This window comes from Labrus mixtus, chromosome 3 (assembly GCF_963584025.1).
Source record: "Labrus mixtus chromosome 3, fLabMix1.1, whole genome shotgun sequence".
Lineage (NCBI taxonomy): Eukaryota > Metazoa > Chordata > Actinopteri > Labriformes > Labridae > Labrus > Labrus mixtus.
Window position 1 is genome coordinate 28192132 of NC_083614.1, and position 27263 is coordinate 28219394.

The following is a 27263-nucleotide window of genomic DNA, read 5'->3' on the forward strand; positions in this document are numbered from 1 at the left end:
TGGGCATACTGGCCAATAATTTATGTTGGAAGTGTCAGAAAGAACCAGGAACATTTTTACATGCACTCTGGGAATGCAAACTTGTAAACCCATTTTGGGACAAAGTCATGGAACACACAGGTAAGGGGTTGGGTATGACAATACCTAAATCCCCAAGGATTTGCCTGTTAGGGGATCAAACTGAATTGACCAAAGTATCGAAATATGAACTTGTTGTGATAAACGTTGGGGTCGTAATGGCCGCACGATTGATCCTTAGATTATGGAAAAGTACGCCCCCCCCCCACAGTTTAAGCAATGGATGGAACTTATGTCAGAAACTGTGTCTTATGAACAAGTGTTAGCCAGAATCAATAATAAAAGGTGAGAACTTCCAGAGGTTATGGGGACACTTTTTTGCTTACACATGTAGTACCATTGGTGCATTGTAATGATAAAGATATACTGTGTATACTGTGGTTACTGAATTGTTATTTTGGTTCCAATTATGTACTCAGTTGTTATGTTATGGGGCATACTATTGTACAGCAACAATGCTGTCTGTTTTGTTTGTTGAATGTTAAGTTAAAATAAAAAGTTGAATTACAAAAAAAAAAAGAAACAATTCTTTGGTTTTAAAAGGATTACGTTCCACTGGACGAAGACTAAACCAACTCACCCTCGGCCCGTCAGGCCCAGTTTGACACTCTTTCCGAGCAGGTAGCAGAAGAAGGGCAGAGCGTGGTACAGCTCCATCTGTTTGTAGTTGAGAGCCAGACAGAAGGCCAAGGAGCCAAATGCATCCCAGCCCAGACCCAGAGCCAGAACACCCCACAGGGCAAACCCCAGACTCACTGCGTTGTACCTGACATGGTTAAGATCAATGTTGTGCTCTTTGACACGGTCATGCCTTTTTCACTTAACGGTGACAAACAACTCAATGTTCTGATGTGTGACAAAAACAGCAGCTGATCCAGGGTTAGTTTAGGGCTCAGTTTATGAGTCTGTTAGGAAGTCTAAAAAGTCACATGATGCTGCTGTTAGGCTACAAAGTGTTTCCACATCCGATGTTTGGTTTACCAATGCCCTCAAAATATAATTTGTTCAGTGGTTAGCAACTACACACATATAGAATCACAGTTTGAACGTTTCAAGGATTATGAAACTTCACTATTTCACTCAGTTCATCTTCAAGTGCTTCAAATGTTTCCTTCATGGTACCATCCGCCTGGTGTGAGTCGGCATGGGGCTTTCAATACGAGGCAAGTTATCGAAGCACAACATTTAGCATGAAAATGATATAATAGAGAACAAACAGCAGGGATGCACTTGTGCTTAAAGGATACTGGAAATGGCCGTAGTCAATGAGGATTAGCCCCGGGTAAAGAAGGAAGAGGAGCACAGTGGAAACCTGTGGAAAAAGGAGTATTTAGAAGATGTCGGTGAGTAAACCACTTACTGTACATACAGGTGTTAAAAAAAAATCATATTCTCACATTTTCTGCTTTTGGTTTGCATGCATTATTAATTATTAGCATAACATGTGCATGCATAAGTCTTGTTTCCTGTATGTTAATGATGACTTTCTTTGATTTTGTTATACTGTATTTCAAAAATCATTAAGGCGGAGGCTTTCAATAAGCGCTTTGAGTTTTTTGCCTCTTCCTGCACTGACAAACGAGTAAAAATAACAGATTGTCTCATGGAGGTAAATATCTTTGTTGTTTGTGTTTTAAAGAGGACATATAATCCCCCTTTTCAAACTTTTCAAACAGTCCCCCTGTGGTCTAAATGAAACATCAGTGCTGTGCTTTGGTCTAAGTATAACATGGATCAAGAACCAGAGGAGGTTTGTGACCCTGTAGAAACCAGCTCTCTCAGAACGCTCCGTTCTGGTGTGTGTTCCCCCCTGAGGTAAATCGTGGCTGCCGGAGACAACACAGGTGGGGGGTATTCTTTTACCAGAATCCCATTGTGACATCATAAGGAGAGCACATTTGAAATGGAGCATTTTCATTTCACATTTTGTGGGTCGGTAGACACCCAGGTTACCCAAATGTATGTTCAGAAACACTGTAAAAGTGGAATTTTCATAATACCATATGTCCCCTTTAAACAGAAAACTGAAAAAGTTCACTGGTTGTATGTCAGGTGTTATCAAAATAAGGGGACGTGATTTTTAATAACTTAAATAAACTTTGCAGACTTTAAAGGGAGATGTTAATGAATAAAAGGCTTTTTTTTATTCTTTATAATGGTCCACAGTTATTACTTGTATACCTCATGAGGTGCCCTCTTAACAAAGATCAATAGCTGATCTTATCATAACCTTTATAAACTGTATGTTTAAATGTATACTCCCTGAAACGCAGTTATTACAAAGCAGAGTGGCGCTCAATCGCTTCATAAGGTAGAACTTTTCAATGTCTCAGTAAGCGTGTTACCTTTCTTTTAGAGGATCCATCAGTCAGGTAAAAACAGTAAACAACCACAGCCGGGAAGAAAATCAACAAATCAGCCACCAGAACTGAAACACACAAGAAATACTAGCAGATGTAATGTCGTTAACAACATGTTCACACTACTCGGTGTAGGGTTATTTTCACAGCACTGCACGATTACAGTAGCTCTTATAACGCCAACACAAAAAAAAAACACACAATCTCAGCAGGTACACTGATCTCTGTGCCGTCATTGCACAGTCATTAGAGTTAGTGAATAAATAAAGAAATCTTATCCTAAGGTTGAGGTTGAACCTGTCTCTTCCAGGTGTTACTGTACCTGTAGCCCTCATGAACAACTTGTGCGCTGGACTTTCGTAACCTCTGGATGTGTGCAGCTCCACCCATTCAGGGTTAATCATCTTGGCTCTGCGGGGAAAATATAGATAATAATATTTAATATGAATAAAAAGAGAAGTTTGTTTTTATAAAGGGGGTTTTATCGCGGGAAAAAAACAAACATTTTATGACTGGCATGGGGACGTGCTTTTGAAAAGCCGAAACACAGGGTGCTTAATGAAAACAGAACACAAAAAGTAAATAGCAGCAGTCTCTATTCTGTCTCTGTGTGTACATATATAGATAGTATACTCACACGTAAGCACAGATCAGGCTGTGGTAGGCCGTCAGAGGAGGATAGTCCAGACCCCAGTAGAGCAGGTCATTGTCAGTGGTGTTGAAGTACCTGGAGGAGAGAAAGTGGCACATGCACTCTGAAGATTTAGAAGTGTCAGATTAATACTCGTGAAAACAGCAGTGCAGCTACCGCTCCAAGGACAATTATTCACAATTAAATAATTGATGTACTGAAATACTGCTATCCAAATCACCCAGTAATTATTTGCGTGTGATTCGTTGATTTAAGGTTTTGCAGTGAAGAGAAACAAAACAGAACAGACAATGATACAACTGAATCCCTCTTAAGAACGCACATACACAATATTCATTACAAAAATGAAGTTTAGAGAAGAAAAAAAAAGAAAAGTCAATGGATTTGTAAATTGTATTTATATCTCTATGTACACACACACACACACACACACACACACACACACACACCTACACATCTCAGCAAACCCAATCAGAAATAATAATCTTTTTAACCTCAGTTCAGGGTCTTAGTTTGATTTTTAGACTTACCAATAAATACCACTGATTATTTCTGTCATGTGTTTCTGTGAAGAACAGAGGGCTGCGGACAGTATTTATTTTCTGATTGTTAGAACACTTGATTACTGATATAATCAGCAGCCGCAGCTGGAGGTGGGACAGATCTGATCTAATGTAACGATCCACGTAACCCCTCCTGAAAGACGGTCGGGCACTTAAATCACTGTCGGCTCGTTCAGTCTCGTTCAGGCTGAACTGTAAGAAGTGCTCGCAAATCGTCTCCAATGGCGACGTTCAGACGAGATGGAACAGCTCCTTCTATGTGATCAAAAGTACAATTTCTTACACTTCAGTTTGAAAGATTTAATGAAAAACCTGACTGTTGTTGTTGCTTCCTGTCTGCATGTGAAGCCAGCACAAAGTTCAGATTACATTTCTTATATATTATTTTTCATTTTTTGCTGTTTTAATGAGAAATTCAATGTTGGGTTTACTACAGCCTTGTGTAGCCTTAAACATAATACATTAATAACAATATTAATTATGATAAAAAAATAAATATTGTCTATTGGTCCACATGTATTGGAAACAGATCAGAACTGTAAAATAGTGGATCAGTGCATCTCTAGCTGCAGCCCTGATATAACTTGATTAATTCACTGAATCCATACATGCACATAAAAGTGTTTTCTCTTCTCACTGGTTTCTCACAGTTGCTCCACTGAGTAAACAAATGAAGCTTCAGACTGACCATTCCTGCGGAGGGAGGTTGTAGGTCACTTCTTGCCAATGCCTTTGAGCTTCGTAGTCGCCAAACATGGGAGGTTTCCCCGCCCCTGGAGGAAAAATATCTCAGCTGTTAGTCTGGTGAATGGGAAACCTCATGAATGAAGCGATGAATGAATGACAGTGAGACATTACACACAACTTCATCCAGCCAGGATGCTACAACAGGCAACCTCAACATTTTAATATAGCTTTAAATACACATTAAGCCATAATGGAGAGATGCATTAGTGCAGAGAAAACATGACAGTGGTTTTATCTCTGCATGATGCCGCATGTAAACACACTTCCTACCTGAATATGAATTCAACGAAACGCCCCATCTCGTAACAACTCCGAGCAACACACAGATCGACACGAGACTCCACGTTTGCATGATTCAGACGACTAAAATAAGCTCAGGTGGGAGAAATGAAGGCTAAAAATGTGGATCACTTTTTGAAGCCTGTTTGTATTTCCTGTATACGTCATCACCCATCAAGACTGCGTTGCGCGTTTTCATTGGGCCCTGCACGCGGACGTAGACGTTCTGAAAGTAAGAGGCGTTCAATGACACCTAGAGAAAGACGGCTTTTTCATTTCACGAAATGATTACGGCGTATATAGGCAAACATTATTAAATTACATTATTTTAACAGTCAATATTGAAGAGAGAGACAGCGTTTTATGTGAAGACTTTAAAATATAGTTACATAGACTGTGAGTTAAGTCGTTGTTTTTGTTTATTGTTTAACACTTAATATAACGAAGTTATATTTTCCCAATTTGTTGAACGCAACATATGTTTAAAAAAGGTTCATGACAGATAGATGGATATTGAAAGTTATTAAAGGCCCTGTTTGTTCACTCCTATCTTTAAAAAAAATATTTCTGGTTGAATTTAGTGGTAAGAACATGAAGAAGAGTTTTTCCAGTTTTTTCTCCAGCAGAAAATAATATTTTTTTTAAACTAAGAAGGCTGATAACATGATACTTATTGTGGAACAATGACCAAACATGATTAATCGACCACATATTACCCCATTTCTAACCACTGCTAATAAATTATTTAACTATCAGATCAGGGTCATAAGCCTGCCATATTCTGCATGCCATTTTAACTAGCAAATAAACATGAGATTTTGGATTGGCTAAAAGGCTGGTGTCTAAAGAAGTAGGAATATTTCATTTTTACTGTTGGGATAACAGAAGTTTATTGTGGTTTCTTAACTTGTCTTTTTCTGATAACTAGATAAAAAAAAATACAGAGTTACATGAAATACTGCCTGCTACTTTAAGTTTTTAAATAAATGAATGAACAACAAATACAGCCTTGAGATACTGCGGTCAATTAAAGAACACATGAGCGAAAATGTTCAGAAAGTTAGCTCAGAAACACTTTGATATCTTTTAATTAATTCCTGATGTTTATTTCAATATGTTTTGAGAGATTAAAATACGGTAGCATGTCTTGAAAACCTGTAAGTCATGTGATTTTAAACATTTAATGCAACCTACCAGGACATATAGCAACATCTAACTGCATGTGTAAACCAGTATAGGACCAGTTGTCTCCAGTGTAGTGTCCAGTGTAACTGGTTCGTGGAGACCTTTTGTACACAGATTTGTGTTGTACAGTGCAGGCCTCCCCTTCCCTTTCTCCTCACAATGTAAATCTCCGCCCAGGGGCATCTTCTCCTCCGTGACCTTTTCTTCTGTTGACGCCGTCTTTGTTCCCAAGGTGTTGGGATTTGCCGGCTGAGACACGTTCCTTGTGGTTGTGGCATCAATTATGCATAAATAATAATAACCACGGACAACTGCTGATTTGCAATGACACTTTCATTACAACGGCGGCGGCCGATAACTCACTGGTGGCCATTAGTTATTAATGCCCGGCCACGCCAGCTTTACTTTGTCATTTATTGCTTCATCTCTATGCCTTTTTAAATATTCAGTAACTGCTGTACCTACATTTACTGTCTGTGATCTCCACCCAGGAGAAGGCTATAGCTTGTGGTGGAGGATGACCTAGTTATTATGGAGGCCTATAGGCCTTGCTCGCCAATGTCATAGTAGTCCATCATGTACACAGTCAAGTTCGCTGTAAGTCAGACCCGATCTTATCGGCTGTTTTGATCCAAGTTTGGACTCTTAATAAAAGAAAACGTATAAAGACATGTAATTCAAACCTTCTCTTTTCTTAAAAAAAAAAACATATTCGCTGTCTTCTCCTTTGATTGCTGTGTGTTATTTTATTCATGAGTTCTGAAAATATAGAAGTAGTTATGGGACACCCCTCTTCTTTTATGTTATGACCTCCTTACTCAAAATCTTTACACCAAGGCTCAAAACACGGAGACTTAAAACATTTAGGGAAGCCACACAGATTGAAAGGTTCAAACTCAAAGATGTATTCAACATAAATTCCCCCCAGAATACTCAAAAGATAAATCAATCAATCAATATTTATTTGTACAGCGCCGATTCATAACAAGTGTTGTCTCGAGACACTTTACAAAAAGCAGGTAAAAAGACCATACTCATTGCTATTTAAAGAGGACATATTATACCCCTTTTCCAGCTTTTCAAACAGTCCCCCTGTGGTCTAAATGAAACATCTGTGCTCTGCTTTGGTCAAAATATAACATGAATCAAGCACCAGAGGAGGTTTGTGACCCTGTATAAACCAGCTCTCTCAGAACGCTCCGTTTTGATGTGTGTGTCTCTTTAAATGAAATGAGCCCCCCTGAGTTTTCCTGGCAGACATCCCTCCTCTGTGGTGAGAATAAAAATGGTGGACTTTTGCACAGGCTGGGGGTGGCGTCCATGGGTGGAGATATAAGGGGAGGAGAGGGGATTTTTTTAACAGAGGTCCCACTTTGACATCACAAGGAGAGCAATTTTGAAACGGAGCATTTTTCTCAGCATTGTAAGACTTATGCAGACCACAAACAAAGGACTGGATGGGTTTATTTCACATTTTGTGGGTCGGTAGACACTCAGGTCACCCAAATATATGTTCAAAAACACTGTACAAGAGGATTTTTCATAATATTTTCCCTTTCACAAAGACCTGGCATTAATCCGTCATGAGCGTAGCACTTAGCAACAACATTTAGCAAAAGTTACAGCGGCATGAGCTCAGCAATAAAAGCCGGTTCTTACTTTTGTAACACGCAGGCTTCTTTTAAAATTCAGACCAATTTAACAATGAGTGCAACAATGATGTGTATTTGTGCAAATATATATCTTAAATTGTTCCAAAACATCCAAAGTTGACTTTATGTTTGGTATGAAAACCTTAAATAAGCATAGACATATTAAAGACCATTTCACATGTATTTAGAATTGTATTTATATTTGGTAAAGTGTCTTATTGACAGGAGTATTGTATAATAGTCTGACCATGCTTAACTTTAAATATAGCTGCTGAAAGTGAGACCCATCTGGTTCTTATTTAAAAACAGATAAAGGGTCATCATGTAATCCTGTCTGATATTAACTGACTCAACAAAAAGACACAAAAGTCTCCCGTCATCAGTCCCTAAAAGAAACACACTTCTACATAGCAGTAGTGCTTTTCCTTCTTCATTGTATAGATACTCTGAACTGTATCGTTAATTAAGCGTGAGGAAAAGCCGGCAGTATTCACATCGTGTTAACAGTCCCTTCTATTCTTTCTGAGAAAAAAAAACACTCTTTTCTCCTTATTCCAGAAATACTAGGTGTCAAAATCGAGTGAGATTCTGATTCAGTAGACTCTGTCTGATGGACGTGCCAAAGCTATACATTCCTTCCTTTTCTTGTTATCAGTTATTTATGTTCAATCAGATATTTTAATATGTACCGGCAGTTCGGGTTAAGTTCATATATGGACTCCTTCTCTATGTACAATCTGGTTCAGCAATCTTCAAATGATGTCCCCTTGAAATGTAAAGTCTGGACGTGTGACTCTGCAACAACAGGCGTTTTATTCCCCTAAAGAGATACAAAACACCTCTGTGCTGCTCTGCCTTTATTGGATGGGACAGCTGAAGAGAGGCAGGACATGTTGGGAGGAGAGAGAGCGGGGGGGGGGGGGGGGGGATGATACAGCAAAAGGGGCGAGGTAAGATTTGAACCCACGGCCGCTGCAATGAGGACTATAGCCTCCATCCAAAACCACTCCACTATCCAGCACCACATTTACCAAACACTTTTAACTGTCCACTTAGACATGTAGACAGTGGAACTACAAAGACAAACCCTAAATGTTAAAGGGTGTACCATTGACGCTTCATGTTAATGTTGACTCAATGACTCATGAAGCGCTTTGATTTTGAAAACACATCCACGACGGCTAAAGCGTTCAGCTCAGTATTTACGTTCGATGAAGCTGATGGTTTTAGTGTTTGGACAATGGGAGATATTCAAAGGTCTAACAGGGATCATTCATAAACTGAAAAATATCCTCACAACGTCACATCCAAAGGAGTACACCCTCTACTTCAGAGCTCATGCTACTAATACACATTGCAAAATAGATAAACATAACGTAAGTCTAATTATGGTATACTGTGTCAACTATTAAGTCAAATTAAAGTACATTAGTTAGATAAAATAAGCATTTGAGAGCTGCTGTAATTTGCTCCAAGTGTTCATAATTATTTAATTGATCAGTTAAAGAAAGTACATCACGAAATGCTGACTCTTACCTCCTGTTTCCAGTCGGGTTAGGTGTTCCCCAACACTTAAGAATGACTCATTCGCAGATTAATGAAAAAGGGCAACTTTTGGATACTTCTCATCAACCTGGACTTTTTTGTTTTTTCCTACTGATAAACTGAGGGCTCCACAGTAATCACACTTATTAAAAACAGTATCTGTCATTGTAACCACGCGTGCTTGGTCTTGTAGAAACGTTGACTTTCTATGATACCTTGAAGAGACTGACATTCTCAAAATCACATTAGCAATGTGCGCTACACCACGGGATGATGATGATGATGACCCTTACTGGTGGTCATAATTATTGTAACGCTACGCAACTCCATGACTATCAGGAGCAGTCCTCCTGAAATGATCTAGATAGTGTCAGGAGTGCATATGTGAAAACAGCTTTAGATGACTGGAAACACTGTCATGACTTAACCTTGTCCAACATATCGAAATGTGCAAACATAATATGCAATGAGCCTGGATTAAAGAACATATCAAACTTGACTTTTCCAATCTCTCAAATCTTTAATCAAAACACCAACATGTAAAAATCCTCATTAATATCACATGTTCAAATACTCTTATCCAAATAAACTGTTGTATTAATTAAGTGTTTGTTAATTTACTCAATGAGCTCATGAGTTCACTGCCCACCCACGCGCACACACACACACACACACACACACACACACACACACACACACACACACACACACACACACACACACACACACACACACACGCACACACACACACAATATGGAGACTGATATAGACTGGCTGTCGGGGCTGTGGGAACCTCCGTCCAGACTTCTCTCCACCTGTGCGCACAGGCACGTGCAGCTGCATAGGTCATTATCGAGGGCGCGAGGATTAGAGTGAGTGAGTGTAGGCGCGCGAGGGAAACTCGTCCAATCGGCACATTGTGTTGTTGGCTACGTAATGAGCAGAAACGCACGTAAACATTTTATTTTGTTTAAGACAATTACCTAATTTGATTTAAAAAACACCGAATAACTACGAGCAATGATGTCATCTCATTGTTTTGGAAGGGAAACAAATTAGACCTACTCTACCTTAAATCCTTTAAGGGTAAATGAAATAGCCTATCTCTTTTAATATTTCATTCTAGCGTATCTCACAGCCGGATTTGAATATTAAATATTTCGCTAGGCTACTATTTTTTGTTTGGCCTTACGTTTTTGTTCACGTCGTTACGGTCACGTTAGGTCTTCTACCTTTCAATGCTGTCCTTTCTCATCATCTGAAACCCTAAAGTAAATCCACATTTTAAAAAGATTACCTCAGAAAGAAAGACAATTGTCCAATGAGTGACCCTGAAACACTGCACAAACCCAAGTAAACGGTAGCCTGTATGAAGCTGTGTTTGTGGTAATTATAAGGCAAAGTATTAACCTTGACTCTTATCATTATACAGTAAATATATTGGATAAAATAATCAATTATCTAACTAGATTCGTCTAGCCTGTTTCCTTCTTAGATTAGACTATGCAATCATACATTATTATGATTTCTTTGAACACATTTTAAGACAAAAGAAACACATAGGCTATGTGTAGGTAGATGCAGTTTTTATCCTCCAGTATTCTAGCTTGTTATTACTTCCTAAATATTTCTTTGATTTCTTCCGAGGTGTCAGTGAACGCCCCCTAGCGGTCTGTCTGCTCCGAGGTGTGTGTTGTCAGCCTGCAGAAGCATCACCGCTGCAGCTTCACACACACACACACACACACACACACACACACACACACACACACACACACACACACACACACACAGAGTCATCACACCTACACTATATCAGTGTTTTTATTTTTACTCTGAACCTTTGGCACATTATGCACGACAGGTTTTTCGTTTCGTAAAAGCTGAAGCTGGATCTGTATACCCACACATGTCTCTCAGAGTGGGGAAAAAAAGAGGAAAATAATTAAATGAACCTGCAAGTTAGACCTATGATGGTTTGACTTCTTTCTCTCGAGGAATTTATGTTTCAAAATACACAAAACGAGAGACATTTCACTATATCGTCCTATATTTACTAAGAGAATAAGAAAATAAACGCTTAACCTTGTTGTAAAATACAAGCCACTGTCTGAGTGTAACCTGAACGAGAGCTCTGGTGGTACCTGAACGTCTCTTTCAAAACCTCATGAAGGGGTGAGAGTGTACACATTTAACACCTCCTTTCTATTTCATAAAAGAAAAGTCCAATTATTATTAAAGAAATTGCAAATGAGCAATTACAGAACCTAAAACGTCCTTATTTCGATTTTTTATTTCCATGTAGGTAATTTAGTGTTTTGATTTTGGATGGTTTAGAATATATTTATCAACGAGACAAAAGCCAATAGTTGAATTCTATATACTCCATGATTGTGTTTGTAATTTTAAAAACAATGAAAATAACTGGGTAATAAAATAATATCACAGTAATAATAATAATGAATGAAATGCCAGGGTGACATTGGAGAAGTCTTTTGCATCATCAGCACCTTCTTCGGTGTCTGAGATGAAGTGAAGCAGAGAGAGAGAGAGAGAGGGGGGGCTCCTTTCTCATGGGGATCAGATAAATATAGCACACGCGCACACACACACACACACACACACACGCTCTCAGCAGCGCGAGCACCATTTGCTGTTTGTGTAAAAGTGATTATCCAGACACAACTGCGAAACTGTTACCTTTATAGTAGCGGAGCCGCAGAATGTGCTGCGTGTAAAAGGAGCCGAGCAGCGCTGATGTAATGGAGGATTAAAAGAGTCCAAAGTGTGACCTCCACTCAGAGATTATTATCAGGAGAACAACCGTAAATAGAGTCTAAAAACACACAGTTAGAGTTATTCGTTATTTATCCATCAGTAATCGTTTAGTTCACCTGGATTAGCTTTAGACTTTATTTTAGATTTATTTAAGTGAAGAAATGACGTGAATAAAAATGTCTGCAATTAATGACAGGATATGACTTCCTCTCTTAAAAATTACCCCCACTTTTTTAATTTATATAGGCTATTTAAGAAAATCATTATTTATGTTCTGTCTTTTTTTCTCCGTTTCTTGTTTTTAGGAAAATATTAGAATTAAAATGTACGTTTATTCCTATACAGAAAACAATTATTTATCTTTTAGATTCTTTAAGATCTTTAAATTAAGTTTATTGGCATTTATAGAAGATGGGCTAAATCTAAAACTGGATAGACTTTAAATGGATCAATAGCCTATAAATTAAAAGCAGCAGAAATATTATTACAGTTTTTCTCTGAAATTGGTAAAACATAGGCTAGGCCTATATATAAAAATATAAACATCAAATATTCTGAAACAAATGTAAGATAAATACGATATTACCATCGTAAGGATTGTCTGAGATTAATAATCAATAACACCTTAAAATGATTCTGTCATTTCAACACACATAATGTTCAAAATTGCTCAGGGCAACTTTTCTTTCACGTGATTGCTTTCTAAAAAAAAAAAAAAAGGTTTTTATGATGTCTTCATATCAAAAAATGTATTCCCTTGTGAACCTTTTTAAGCGTTGGAGATCCTATTTATTAAAAAAAACACAAGCAAAATTACAAAACGTTTCTTATTTAGTGATGTTGTTGTCAAGCAATTTGAAAAAGTTAGTCATGAAAACTGATTTTAGTTATTTCTCAGATTTATTTACAAATAAATTCAGGGTACAACACAATATAGCTACATAGAATTACATATATTTTACTTCTTTTTTTTAATTATAAACAGACTATTTTTTCAGAGCTTTCTGTGTCTTATATGAAAAGGAAGCAAAAAACTGAGTCCAGTTCAGCTTCCAATAAAAAAAAGAAAATCACAAACAGGAACAAAAGAAAAAAAAGACAGGTAAAAGTCACACAGGTAAAATCTTTTTTTTTTTTTTTTTTTTTACAAATATTTACAAATATTACCTGTACAGAAATATCTCCTTTTTCTTTTTTTGCTCTGTGTTTCAGCAGTCTTTACATGGCTACAGAGTCCAGTGTTTCTTATTGATTTGTGCTCTTTACACTTCCCGTTTTGATAATGTCTTTATAGAAAAATAAGAGTTCATTTGCTCGCCTTTAAAGTCATTGTGAAGGCCATTTGGACACCGCGGCCGCCGTCGCTGAGGGTAAAACATGTCCAGAGAGAAGACTTGACGGCACGCTGAGGATGGGCGCGATAGCGGCGGAGGTCCGGGACAGGGAGAGGGACTGCGCGCTCAGCAGGGCAGACTGAACCGTCACCGGAGGCCGCAGGAACGCCGCGCCCGGCGAGGAAGACGCGCTGGAGACCCCGATGATGTTCTCTATACTGAACGAGGGTCTGTTCGAGGGCTCGGATTTGATCATGGACGCCGTGCTCAGGCTGTTGAGCTGCAGCTGGAGACTCGGGCTGAGCTGGGAGTTGAACGCCTTTCTGTTCAGCTCCGCCGAGGGGAGAAGAGGGACGCCCGGGGGCAGCATGTGGCCCACGGGGGGGATGTACGGGTACTGCAAAGCCGCCGGATGAGTGTACGCCGGGTGAATCCCGTAGTGCCTCCCGTAGGGGCCCCCGAGGCTGTACGCGCCGAAACTCTGCATCATGAGCGCCGTCTGGTCCCTCAGCATGTCAGGCTGAACCCTCTTGAACCGTTTTCTCCTCCTGAGGAAGCTGCCGTTGTCGAACATGTCCTCTGAAGCTGGGTCAAGGGTCCAGTAGTTGCCCTTGCCGGGGTTGCCGGGCTCCCGGGGGATTTTCACGAAGCAGTCGTTGAGGGACAAGTTGTGGCGGATGGAGTTTTGCCACGCCGGGAACTTTTCCCGGTAGTAAGGGAAGCGGTTGCTGATGAACTCGCAGATCCCGCTGAGGGTGAGCTTCTTCTGTGGGCTCTGCAGAATGGACATGGTGATAAGGGCGATGTAGGAGTAAGGTGGCTTCACCAGGCTGCTTTTAGTCTTCTGGAGCCCACTTCCCGGCGCTCCGCTCTGCTCGTGACCCTCTCCCTTCCCGGTGCCAGTCTCCCCCTCCCCGGAGCTCTCGCAGCACGGACTCCCTCCGCCGGAACCCATCTCCTCCTTCTCCTCCACCTCGATCTCATCATCCACATCATCCTCGTCGCCCGGCTCCCCTCGCAGGTCGTGCAGGATGCCTACCGGGCTGTCGCAGTCGCTGTCCCCCCTCTCCATGAGCTCCTCGTCTCCTTCGCCCACCACGTCGATGTCCACGTCCTCCGCCGTGAGCACAGTTTGGCCGGACATGTCGCTGGCTCTTTCGCTGCCTCCAGACAGGGTCATCTCACGGCTTCCTCACTCTCTTTAGAAAAAAAAAATGAAAGTCTACTGGAGCCAAAATCAGCCGGGTGTGATGGCTCAGTGCGCGCACACACACACACACACACACACACACACACACAAGCCGAGTGCGCTTGGACTTTTTGCTCGCTCCTGTCAAGAGATCAAATGTCTCCAAAAATCTAAAAGCGGTGAAACCGACAGCAAAGCCAGGCAGTGAAAAGGAAAGTTCAACTTCTGGAAATATTTCTCCACTCTGTTAGTGAGCAGGCCCGGGTGGAAAAGCAGCCTCGGAGTTGTTTGGAGATGTGTTTTCGCGCTCCGGTGTCTCTTCTCTGTGCGCGTATTTCCTACCGGAGTGATATTTGGAGAGCCAAGTCGAGGTGACACATGCTGCTTTTAAAGGCCGGAGCTTTTAAAAGGACTGTCTGATAGATTACTTTTCCCAGTATAAGATATACTATCAGTGCAGACCACGTGGTGCGGTGACGACACACGCCCCCTCTCCTATCCTCCCTCCCTCGTCTCCCCTCTTTCCTCTCCTCTCTGTTAAACCATGCAAACTGGAGTTGTTTCATGGATTTGTCAACAATGGGACATCAGCAATGCTGCTTTCCGCTGATTTCTGTGTTCGTCCGTCATAGACCATTTAACGATGGCAGAGGGAGGAGGAAGAGGAGGGGGGGTGAGGGGGGGTAGAGAAAATTGGCCTGTGATTGAAAGATCTGATGCGCATTAACGTTGCTGCGTAAAATCAACCCAAACCTTTAACTAAACTCTGTGGAGAGCTGAAGAATGAAAACGACGACAGATAAGTTCACTGATTTGTCTTTCTTGTCTTTAAATGTGTGTGTTTTTTTTTAATCGTGCATTAATGGATTTTCTTAATTCAAAACATATTCAAGAGTATGCGTAAATAATGTTTTTTTTCCTGTGCGTTAAAAGATTTTTGCACATTTGATATTTCCAGTTTTAAAAGCCATTAGCGTGAATCCAAAAGCTGCGAATGCAAACCATGAATTCAAGTGTATTTATTCCCGCAGGATTAGCTGAAGGTGGGAAGAATATTAAAGAAGCAGCAGCGGCAGCGGCAGCAGCAGCTCCGGTGACAATGAATGGAGAAAGAATAAAGAAATTCCTTAAGAGTTTGAAGAGGTGCTAACGACCCCGATCATTGCATGTTTTTACATTTGAAAAAAAAGTAGGAAATGTGGGCAGCGGGGGAATGCAAAGAGAGCATTTATTCACAAGCATGAAGGTGAGCGGGGAAGGCTGGGCTCGGATTCAGAAAAGGTTTCCTGCGTAGTGTGTGAGAACATTTGGGAAGAAAACAAGGAGAGAAAACTGCATTTTCACTTTGCGAAAATGTGCAAGTAATAAACAACAAATTAGTTTAAATTACATTTATTTAGTTGTGCTCTAACGTTTAATCGATTTTTTATCGGAAGTCTTTTGGCAGGTTAATATAATTATCCAAAATCAACAGCAGTCAATTATTTGTAGCGAATCTTTATTTAAATAAATTAAAACATACGAATGAGTTACTAAAGGAAATAAGAGGAATTCACGATCATCTCTCAGTCTGTACCTCATACAGTAATATCAACTCATGAAGTTTAATTTACTTTAATAATTATTGCTGCATATTTGGATCATTTCCACCCGCACCTTTAGCCTTAATTAAAAACAAGTAGGCTTACCATTTGATAACAAGAGTGTAACGGACAGTATCTCAAAACTGAGTGCATTTTCATTGATGCATCAGCAGTCTGTTTTGCATTTAAATCAAATCATTTTTATTTTTTGTATGTATTGTATCTTGTCATTTCGGGGTTTAATTTGATCCTTTTAAATGGCTCTTTACAGCGCGCTGTGTCAGAGGTGCTGGCTCCGTGCGCCTCCTCTTGACACCTCTGCTCCCCGGGATGAAAGCGGGATTAATCAGACGCTACAGTTCATAATGCGCAGTGCGGGTCAAAGGAGGGGAACATGGCTTCTGATCGGACCTGCCTCCCTTGCCTCTTCGTGTTAATCTCTCGGTGACCTGTGTGATCTGCAGGCTCGCCAATTAGCAGATGAAACCAGAAGCTACAGCAACTTATATCCTGTTGATCGTGGAGAGCGAAGAAATCAGATTTGAACTTCACTTTTATAGAGTTTCTCTTTTTTTCCCCCCCAATCCTTATATCAGAGAAATGAACTAATGTGTTCACATGATTTATGTTTTGATTCCAATCGGAATCTTATCATGTCAAGGAGGATGTCTTAATATTTTTCACATTCTTTTTCTTCAAAGCAACACAGCTCTTTTTGATATCACTGACCTTATAAATAATAAATGGTTCTTCCCTCTATAGAAAAAGGTTTGTTATGGAGCCAAATCTTCATTTTTTATTTTTTTGTGCATTTCAAACTGGACCATGGTATGGTTTTATTACAGTTTAATAAAAAAGAGCTTTGTGAGGCCCTCTGGTTGGTTTGGTTTTGGCCATTTTTGGCATTTTTAAGGAACCACAAGGTCAAAGAGTCACTGTCTTTACTACCCTCTCTCTCTCTCTCTCTCTCTCTCTCTCTCTCTAGTCTCTCTCCCCCTGTGTGCAGTATGGAGACAGGTGCAGCCACCCTCCTTTCCTTTTTAAAAAATCCCAGAGTCGCAGTGTTGTGTGAAAGGCGGTGTAACTGCTGATATAACCCGCCTGAAACAGCACCGAGAGGGGGATTTGAAACGCGTCCTTCCTGTGATCTTTTGAAGCCTCATAAATCCGCTTTTATTCCTCCGCAGTTTGTTAATGAAATGTACGTTTTAAGCACACATGCACGGCTTAGCGCGACAAAACCTTTTAGTATAATAAGCCAACTCGCTCCTGCATGAAACCATTAAGGTGGGAAGGTGGGAAGGGGGGAGGGGGGGCAGACACAAGAAGAGACAGCAGAAGCACGAGCAGCAGCAGCAGCAGCAGCAGCGCAGGTGATGGAGAGGAAACAGTCAGCACAAGTGATCATCAGCAAGGTCACACAACAAATAACTGTGATCATAATAATGTGACGCTCCGGTGACTTCTTCTGTAGGTCTCCTCTGTCTCAGCAGGTGCCAAAGGTCAGGGTGTACCTGCAGAGGAAGGCATGTGGTTTGCTCAGAGACACTTCAGCAGGGTGGAGGAGGATCAGTCTGAGTGAACGAAGGTGACACAGAGATTTTTTTAAATGTATTTTATAGCTGAGAAAAACAAATAACGTGTCAATATTGTTCCTCTGTGTGTGACTTATCTGAAGGGATGTTTCCTCATTATTCTCGGAATTTAACAAAGACTTTTTTAAAGACTTCTGAAGATTATTTGACCAAATATTGGAGGGTTGGGAGCAATAAGGGACAAACTTACAAAGATTAAGAGCATTTTAAGGTCCTGCAGAGATATTTTTTTTCACACCCATATGCTTAAATATTTATAAAATATTTTATTAACTCATAAGAAAACTGTTCCATATCTTTTTTAAAGCACATAATCCTAAATATCTTAAAGAAGATGCTACAAAGATTTGAGAGAATCTGAATCAACTGAGGTTTTTTTTTTTTTTTGTTATTTATTTCTTTGCTTTACGTGTTACAAAAAAAATAACATCAGCCTACTTTCAAACAGAACTTGACACAGGGTGCATGTTCAAGCCTTTTAAGGATTACATATAACACTTAAGCCGTTTTTTATTCATGGGTAGCCTATAAGTTAATATCACTGCCTTGAGAAGGTTTGGCATTGAAAGGTTGAATATGCAGATTTCGTTTTTCTCCAGTGTGTATTAAAGCTTCACTTATACAAATAAATAAGAAAAATAAGACAGAAAAGTTAAATACTGTCAATGACCAAATGTCTGTCAGATATTTTTTCTGCTGGGTTGTTCATGAAAATCAATCACGCTGCTTTACAAACATGTAGGCCTAGAAGAATCCAAACTAACCAGCTATGTTGACTCCAAATCATCTGTTTTTGAAACAACATTTAAACACTCTGGAGAGCAGTTTGGTCGAGCAGCCAGCAAAAGCGTTGTGATAAATCCATGGCACTGTCAGCGCGTCTGTAACAACGACCTTTATGTTCATTATTTTTACACCATGTAGCCAATTATCAGTTTGTCTCATTTAATAAAACGAGGGGGAAAAAAAACAACAACCACGACTGCAAAAGCTAAGCTCGACAAAGCACGTTTTTGTGTCACCACAAAAAATACATAATTGAAATATTTTAATTTCATTTGATTTTTTTTTCTCTTGCTGTATTTTACAATTCACCATTTTCAGCTCTTCTCCCAGAATCCACCCTGTTACCCTGCGAGTTTGTGTCAAACATTGGGATTGAGGCCATTACTAACCTCCACCATCCTGCAGGATCAGTACCGAGCAGATCTTTACTCCACACAGCAGAAGGATGTGTGCGTGTGTTAATGTGTGTGCGCGTGTGTGTGTGTGCGCGTGTGTGTGTGTGTGTGTGTGTGTGTGTGTGTGTGTGTGTGTGTGTGTGTGTGTGTGTGTGTGTGTGTGTGTGTGTGTGACATTGGACGGCACATCCAGGCCTATACACAGTTACAGCAGGTGACGCAGAAGGACTCCCCGTGTGTGCAACTTCATCTCGCTTTTCGTTTCGTCCATATTTCTTGAATGGCTATCTGATATCATGATGGGCTTCCAATTAACGCCTCTTCTTCATGTTGCCTATTTTGTCCTCAGGTGTTGCAGTTCTGCAGAAGCCGCAGTGTTATTAGGCTACAATACAATTCAATTAAAACATACATTTGTTTTACATTTCTTGCTGGATAGTGGTGTAACGGACTTTCGACGATTAAATCAGTGTTTAAGCAGCCAGTAAGTAAATTATCCTGCAGCCTGTCAATGTTTGCAAGCTTTAAAGGCGTCTGTTGCAATGCCAATGAAGTGATAGGACTATCATCATTGTAAGCCTATATGTTGTTATGTCATTAGCCTTGATATTATCCTTGTTAACATTTCAGCTCAAAATCTTGTCAAAATGTGTCATGAATGATTCAGATGTGTATGGAGGCCAATGAATGCAGGCCAGTGAGCAAATCACACGTGGGCGTTCGGGTCTCAAAAGCTCCCATTCGTTGTCCCTTTTGATTAATTTTACTCTTTAAATTGAGCCATTGAATATTAATTCGTTTCAAATGACATTAAAGGTAAAACATTTAAACACGTAAATAAACAAAATGTTTGAATCACTTGCAGTAAATTTAGGAAGTAGCCATATAACTTGTCATATTATAATAACTCAATATGCAATTGTTTCGGTTTTATTCTGTAAACTTTCTGAGAGAATAATCTAGCGGCTCTTCTCACTCTCTTCAGCCGTCCTCCGCGCTCTCCTCCCGGCTGTCCGTCATCAGAAGCCCCCGGGGGGAGCCTCCTCTCTCTCTCTCTCTCTCTCTCTCTCGGTCGGCCGGCCGGCCTCTGGTGGGAAAGTGACACCTCCTGCTAAATGCAGCCGGATTACCATGTCAATGTGTACTTGTTAAGTACGTGCAATGTCACCCAGTTTGTAAGCTTTTTGTCATTCAGATTGAGCCTGAAAAGTTGCACATCATGTATATCAGCGCGGTGTGCTGGCTGCAGAGATCCAGGCTGTAAACGGTGCAAATTGGGGCCTGTAGCGGGTATTTAACACGGTGTCAAAACACATGCAGCCTGGCTTTGCACCACATCATTGTCTGTGTAAAACCACAGTAAACAATGTGCTAATACAGCCCATAGGGTGTTAAACGGTTGTGGTATTTGGTGCTTAATAAATGAAGTGCAACAACAATTTAAGAAAAGTCACTTAAAGAGGTTTTTTTTTTTTTTTTTTTAAATCTGTTGAAAAATCAAACAAATGAAGTTGAAAGCTTCTGCAAAGTCCTGTCACAAATGCACATGCATCTAACAGAGGAAATATATATTTTAAAAAACACATTTATTGCAACATATTTAATCCCTAGGAAGATATTTCTTGGAAAAAAATAACAGAAGTTGTTGTCAAAGAATTGATTCTCGGATGGTTTGATGGTTGAATGAAACAATTATTGAACCAATGCTCAAGATAATGTAAAATATAATTTGTGCACACATAAAAACTCAACAGAAAAAGAAGTGTCCAGCTTAAAAACCCAGCTATGACCGTACTTAATATTTGCATGTGAAGCATTTTTTCCACATTTAAAGGAGAACTCTCATTCAGTGTGACCCCTGAACTCAATATCCTCCTGCCTATTGATGCATACATATATGTAACATCACACCAAATTACCTCCTACATCCCGCCTGCCCAGCCCATAATAATATTCCTTCACATAATCTGTCAAGTTCTGCACAAAGACACTTTACCTCCTCTCGAACCCAATTACAGGAATAGCAGGAGAAGAAGAGGGAGGAGGAGGAGGAGGAGGAGGAGGAGAAGAAGAAGCATTAGAAATGGACTGACTTGAAGTGTATGTTTATGTTTCCTTAAGGCAAATTATTTGATGCATCTTAAAGCCACAATATTCCTCATTTAACACCCAGCTTCATTCACGCTTTATAAAGAGCATCCTTGTTTGTTATTCCAGCGTTCAAATGCATATCCCACATCCTGATCAAAGTCGCTGTGCTGTCTCTTGAAATTAAGCGCTGCACCTTTAAATTGTCAATTACTGTGAGGTTAAGTGAACTGAAGAGACCCAATGATTCAAATCAGGTGTTACAATTTACTGCACATGGATATCTGACTTCATTTTGGCCCGAGTCTCACAGCAGACAATGCCTGTGCTTTATTACACAAAGGAAATATACATAGATGTGTGGATTTGGCCTCTTCTAAATTTAAATGTTGACGATGTAACACATTTTAATAGATTTTTTTGTGTGTGGAAAGTTTAGCAATAGACCTAATTCTTCTAATCCCAGAGTAAAAGTGGACCCAAAGTCTTCTCAATAAAGCAGACCTTCTCAACATAGATGAGTGATTTTTTTTATTCCTGTTGTTGTGTTTATATTTTTACATTACTGTTAGTGGAATAAAAAGGGATAATGTTGATCACACACTGGGCACAAAATGCTCTCATTACAACTACAAAGTCTAATAAATATACACTCTCATTCCAGTAGGTCTCTACACCTAAGCAGAACAAAAACACTGTCACCTAAATGTATAGATAAATGAGCATTCTTTGTCCTACACCTGTTCATTTATAACAGAGGAGATATCCAAAGCCTTCACTTTAACCACCATTGGAATACAAAACAAGAAACACTTCTCCTCAGGTGAGGGTCGTGCATTTCGAAGGTTCTGCAGGAAACTTAAAGAAGCAAAACTAAAATGACTCGATGTGTGTTACTGTAAAACGGTGGGTGCATGCATCATTTTACTGCTGCATCAAAAGAAATATAAAGAAAGGCTTACATGGGGAGCGTCGATGGCCTAATGGTTATGTCATGTGTCCTATGTACAGATGTTATAGTCCTTGTGGCAGCCGCTGTGGGTTAGAATCCAACCCTGGCCCTTTGCTGCATGTCATCCCCTATACTCTTTCTTACCGACATTTCCTGTCTCTCTCTTCAGCTGTCCTATCCAATAAAGGCAAAAAAAAAGACAAGAAAAAAAGAATGGCTTAAATGTATATTGATCTGCTTGTTAGTAACGTAAGTCATCAATGAATGGTTCAGTTTGGAAAGATTAAGATAACTGTGAGAAATGTTCATCAAAGTGATCAAGTGTAACCTTCAGATTGCTTTTCTTTTTTTTTTTTTTACTACAAAGTCCAAGAATCAAACATTTCAATAATGACTGTCATTTAAGACCTGGAAAAGCAACAAAACGTTACCTTGGTATTATGAAATAAATGTGTGTGACCATTTGATTAGCCTACTTAACATTTTAGCTCTATTTATGGATATATATTGGAGAATCACCTATGAAAATGCATCGTACTTCAAACATGTTCTTAAAATTTGCATTGAGATAAAATACTCGAGTAAATACGGTATGTTACTGTCGATTCCTGCAGATGAATCACATCCTACTTTGGTTATAATAAGTGACAGATATAGAAAACGATAGCTCTGACATACAGTAAAAAAAACCCAGCGGGTATAATCGGGGCTATTTTGCTTGTATGCTGTGTTTACTTTGAGCTTCCTTCTGGTCCATGTCCAGTTAATAAAGTGAATACATAAAACCGTGTCAGCACCCAAACAAAGTTAGCACCCTCACACCCACACTGGGAGTCCAGAGTCAGCCACACAAGCATCAATATTTTACAATCCCTCCAGAATCCTCTTTAAAGATGCAATCAATGCCTCCTATTCATTATCCATGTGTATGTCTTCTAGGTATGGCCTTTGTCATTAAGCAATAATTCACCCCTCCACAGTCCCACATTACTCCGCTGCTCCATACTTTTACAAATGCCTCGGGGCTATAAATACTAATGAAATCTCTTTGCTTAATTTGATTTTGCTGGTACACTTGCAGTTATGGCTGAACTTTCCCACGAGAGAGGCTGATTGAACACTTTCAAGTCCTTATGGAAGCAGGAAAACATTCCAAAGAGCCGGGGAGATCATTTCCATAATTACCCCGATTGGCAGCCTAATGACCTTCTGTGACAATAAAAAGATCTCTTGTTAATTCCATTTCTGTCGCTGACATTCAAGAGATTCCTATCTTACATGTTTGAGGGTTCACAAGATAACAAGTGTACTTTTTTTTTCCCTCCCATTTTTCGGCGCGCAAAAGAGCAGCCCCATTCAGGGTCTTGCGGGGATGTGGCTCCGCTCTGAAAGGGATCTGCTTGTGCCTGCACGCCTCGTCCAACCGTGCCCCCAAAATGTTGGATAATTTATGGGCCTGGGGGGAGATTATAAAGATGGATCTTTGAGGCAATCAATTCTCATGTTGCGTTTTGAATGGTGGGATAGAAATGAAGTGCAGAATAATTAAAAAGATCACAAGTCCCCTCTCGCATGTAATAATGAGTGGCTCCAGAGGCAGTGGGACTCTGCCACAGCGCCGCAGGAAGAGCCTTTGAATAGACTGTGAGGACACCCGGCTCGGTCCAACATGCCGCCGCACAATGGGGGGATTTCACCAACACGTCGCATATCAGGCTCTGAGGACTGTGTGATTGTCCAGCAGTCAGATCATAAGCAGAGACTGTTGTCAGAGGAAATGTGGAGGAGGAGGAGGAGGAGGAGGAGGAGGGGGGGGGGTTCTTGTTGCTTGGATGTCTAAAGTCAGGGTGACTCAGAGCTGGAATGAAAAGTGACGGGGGCGGGTTGTTGTGAATATGTTTCACAGTGACCACAATGCCCGGAGTGTTTCACAATGTTAAAATAAAATCCATCCGCTCTTTGCATGTGAATCAGTGTCAAAATGTACCATCAGCCTCTCTGTTGTGCCTTGGCAAATTGAAATGGTAATCTGAGGCCTTTTTATACCTCTGAATGTGTTAGACTAAATATGAAATGTGCATCTGTGTGAAGCCTCTTCTGCCTGCTTCATGTCACGCCTGCCTATTATCCATTTTCTGTCTTTAAATCGCCGGTTTAGTTGGAGATTAAATCCTCAAATCTTATCCAAAAATGGTTTAGAAGAAGTTGACTTCTTCTCTAGATTCAAAGAAGTAAATGTAGAAGAAACTTCAGGACACATTGGCTAACATCTGACAACATTTTAACCTCCGGTTGCTGCAGCCAACTCTTTGGGGCTTCTCATGTAGCCAGCGGTTAGCGATAAGATAGACTAACATGGTTTACAGTCCACTGAGATTTGAGGCTTGAAGTTGGATTGTTCGCCACACCTGCATGGAGATAAATAGATTTATAAAAGCTTTTATTGTCACCGTATGACATGCTGATCAGTGATGAGATCAGGTATTGCTCTTTCACTCTCCCAACAGACTGTTTCCATGCAAATAGCCGATACGCCTTGAAACACTAATGGACAATCTTTCTCGGAAAACCAGAACATTTGTGACACAGAGAATCCTCTCAACTACAAACAGGTTATGCACTTAAATGTGTTCATAGTGACTTAATCAGAAGTAACTTAAACCTGCATTTGGCCAGCAGGGGGCGACTCTAAAGAACGTCAGAAGATGTCAGATTGTATGAAACCAGTTCAGAAAGGAACTGTTTTCCCTGTGGCAGCTGTGGCTCAGTTGGTAGTCGTCAACTCCAAACCAGAAGGGAGGGTTCCATAGCTCCTGCAGCAACATGTCCAATGTGTCCTTGGGCAAGACACTTAACCCTGAATTACTCCAGCTGCTTCGTCAGCAGTGTATGAATGCGTATCAATGCGTATGAATGGGATTAGTTACTTCTGATGGTCTCACTACATGGCAACCTCTGCCATCAGTGTGAGAATGTGTAGGTGTGACCTGCAGTGTAAAAGCGCTTTGAGTAGTCAGAAGACTACAAGCTCAAGTCCATTTACCTTTTAGTTTCATACCTCTGAAAATGTTTTCCTATACAGCTAGTCTCAGTTGCTAGAATCACGCCTTCTTTACTATACGCATGTTGATTGAATCAACAATAAGTCAAGCATGGCTCTCTGAGACGGAGAGAAGTCAGCACCATGAAGACCTGCCAACCAAGACAAGACACACAACAATACAAATCCAACCTGCTCTCCAAATATGGTCACTTCTGGTTCCAAAAGAAACAAGACTGTAATGGGTAAAATACCAAACACAACGCTTCATAACAACAGTTCACAAACCAACCACTCTTTTATAGTCCATGATACACGAGGAGTTTGTTAAGGATACTCAGCAAGCAATAAGGGGGTCAAATTTTGGCAGAATCACATTGAATATCGTTCTGCTGGTCACTTGGTCAACTCAACATTGGCACACTGCACACACATCCAGAGGCGTGCAGTTCTGCAGACGGTAGTTCATTTAGATCGGACTTCAGTTTTTAGCTGGTTAAACATCTCATAGTTCGATTTCATCTGGCATGTTCAAGGCATGTTGTGTGTGTGTATCTGTAGTGCGCCGTTGTATAACATGTCCAACTCCCCTGATGTGTAGGAAAGAAGACATGCTGTGTTTTTGACCTTCAACATGGATGAAGCTTTTTCTCACTGATTATGCACCCTTTCTTGGTTGCAAATATCATCAAGCTATAATATGAATTAGTGATACTGCTGTTTGTCAGCCTCAGGCGTGCTGATCTGACTGTTAGACGTTGTGAAACAGAAGAGCCTGTTGGCCATTAGCATTTTGATCCATAGTCCCGTTTTATACCTGATTGGTCGGTACATTGACGTGTTGGTGAGCATCTTCAAATTCAAACTAATTGATTGATCTAACGTGCAAAAGGTGACACAATGTGAAAATGTAACAGTGAATGATTTAGTAGAAGGAGCTGAGTCTGTGACTTCTAGACAAACAGTAAAGTTGGTCGTCTTTGAACCATCATGTTTGACATGTTTTCTCCATTAACACTCTAACAAGTAAAACCATCCCTGATTATATGTAATGGAAAATGCCCCAGTGGCGTCACCCACGTAACCCATGTTTGATCACAGGGTGTCACAGAAGAGCGGCGAGGGACTGGCAAACACCAAGTTGTGCCAGAGGCTAATTAATTTATCCATCATGTTCCCCACAGAAAATAAATATGTTGTTGTGGTGGATAACCAGAGTTTATTAGACCACAAGAGAACTTTAAAAACTGGGTGAAGAAAACTATCAGCTTTGTTTACGCACATCTCTTTGGGTTGAAAACAGCAAAAACACGGACAAAAGGTAAAGCTCAGTGTCTAAATTAGCTGAAACAACACCTAGCTGACAGCTAGAAGCTCACTTAAATCATCCACACCCCTTAATATTCATAACTCTATGCCTTCTTATATTTGAAATGGGGATAATTATATAAAATCCTACTAAGCACTTGAAATGAATAAAGAACAAAGAAATAAGCCAGCATGTAAAGTTAGACATTTTAATATGGATCTTGATGTGGATTGACTCACTTAATGTGGTTGCTAACCTCAAGTGGTCGCTCAAGGAACTGCAGTTTTGGCTTCCTTTTTGTTTCCACCCCAGAGGTTTCAGTTTTCCCTTTCTCAAGTCTTTCAACTCATTTGTATCAGGGAGCATAACTTTATAATGTTTTATTTTGGTGTGACTTTCATTTAAAAAAAAAAAAAAAGGAGGAGGTGATAAAAAAGTAGGCCTAGATAAAAAAAAAAAAGTCTGCACAGGTTTGTGTCACAAAGACTATTTTTAATATGATGGAAATTCACTGCCTTTACATCCAATGGACAATCACCTACTTTTTTTTTTTACCCCAACAATTAACCACCGGACTCTTTTTGTGTTAAAGGGGCCTTTTGGTTTTTGGTGTAATGTTGCACATTATAAAAGATATCCTGAAGAGGTTATTATTACAATGACATTCTGAAACCTAGCTGTTGGTAAATGGACTTAAAGCTTGCATACACTTCTCTAGTCTTCTGACTACTCAAAGCATTTTTCACACCGCAGGTCACACCTTCACATTCACACACTGATAGTAGAAGCTGCTAAAGTGACCATCAGAGGTAACTAATCCCATTCATACACATTTACAAAACCATTGAAGAAACAGCTGGAGCAACTTGGGTTTAAGTGGCTTGGTCGAGGACACATTGACAAGTGGCTGCAGGCTGGGGATCGAACCCTCACCCTGCTGGTTGAGAGACAACCGACTCTACCAACTGAGTCATTTATCAACTACACCTTTTTTTGTTAGTAATGCAAAGCTGCTGTTGTATGCCTTTTTGTTAGCTGTTTCCGTTCCTCACTAACATACCTTTTTTTTTAATCCACATTTGTGCTTTGTTTTAAATTGATCAACTTGACCTGAAAAAGCAAAGCAGCAACAAAAACATCTGGTTCATAAGC

At 40.1% G+C, this 27263-nt stretch overlaps 3 protein-coding genes and 1 long non-coding RNA gene across 4 annotated transcripts in view; 1 reads left to right on the top strand and 3 right to left on the bottom strand.

Moving 5' to 3' along the window:
* The window catches only part of alg6 (ALG6 alpha-1,3-glucosyltransferase), a 28356-nt gene extending 23506 nt beyond the window's left edge, over nucleotides 1-4850 (bottom strand). The window contains exons 1-7 of the mRNA XM_061034349.1: nucleotides 4671-4850; nucleotides 4342-4426; nucleotides 3076-3165; nucleotides 2761-2849; nucleotides 2424-2506; nucleotides 1326-1390; nucleotides 659-844 (exon numbers count right to left, since the gene is read on the bottom strand). Of these exons, the coding sequence (XP_060890332.1) occupies nucleotides 659-844; nucleotides 1326-1390; nucleotides 2424-2506; nucleotides 2761-2849; nucleotides 3076-3165; nucleotides 4342-4426; nucleotides 4671-4752 (680 nt within the window). The 5' untranslated portion in view covers nucleotides 4753-4850. The remainder of the gene's footprint in view (nucleotides 1-658; nucleotides 845-1325; nucleotides 1391-2423; nucleotides 2507-2760; nucleotides 2850-3075; nucleotides 3166-4341; nucleotides 4427-4670) is intronic.
* pgm1 (phosphoglucomutase 1) overlaps nucleotides 1-27263 on the bottom strand; it is a 139556-nt gene that overhangs the window by 63873 nt on the left and 48420 nt on the right. The gene's annotated exons all lie outside the window — the stretch shown is intronic.
* Nucleotides 12718-14862, bottom strand: foxd3 (forkhead box D3). The gene has a single exon (XM_061034350.1). The coding sequence runs from the start codon at nucleotides 14352-14354 to the stop codon at nucleotides 13167-13169; it is 1188 nt and encodes a 395-aa protein (XP_060890333.1). The 5' UTR covers nucleotides 14355-14862; the 3' UTR covers nucleotides 12718-13166.
* LOC132969673 (uncharacterized) lies at nucleotides 17254-21235 on the top strand. Its single transcript, XR_009671757.1, has 2 exons — nucleotides 17254-17534; nucleotides 19708-21235. It is a non-coding gene; the product is annotated as an uncharacterized LOC132969673 (long non-coding RNA).

What these genes read in the sequence shown, in the direction of transcription:
- foxd3 (XM_061034350.1), bottom strand. Translation starts at nt 14,354, where the DNA reads ATGACCCTGTCTGGAGGCAGCGAAAGAGCCAGCGACATGTCCGGCCAA.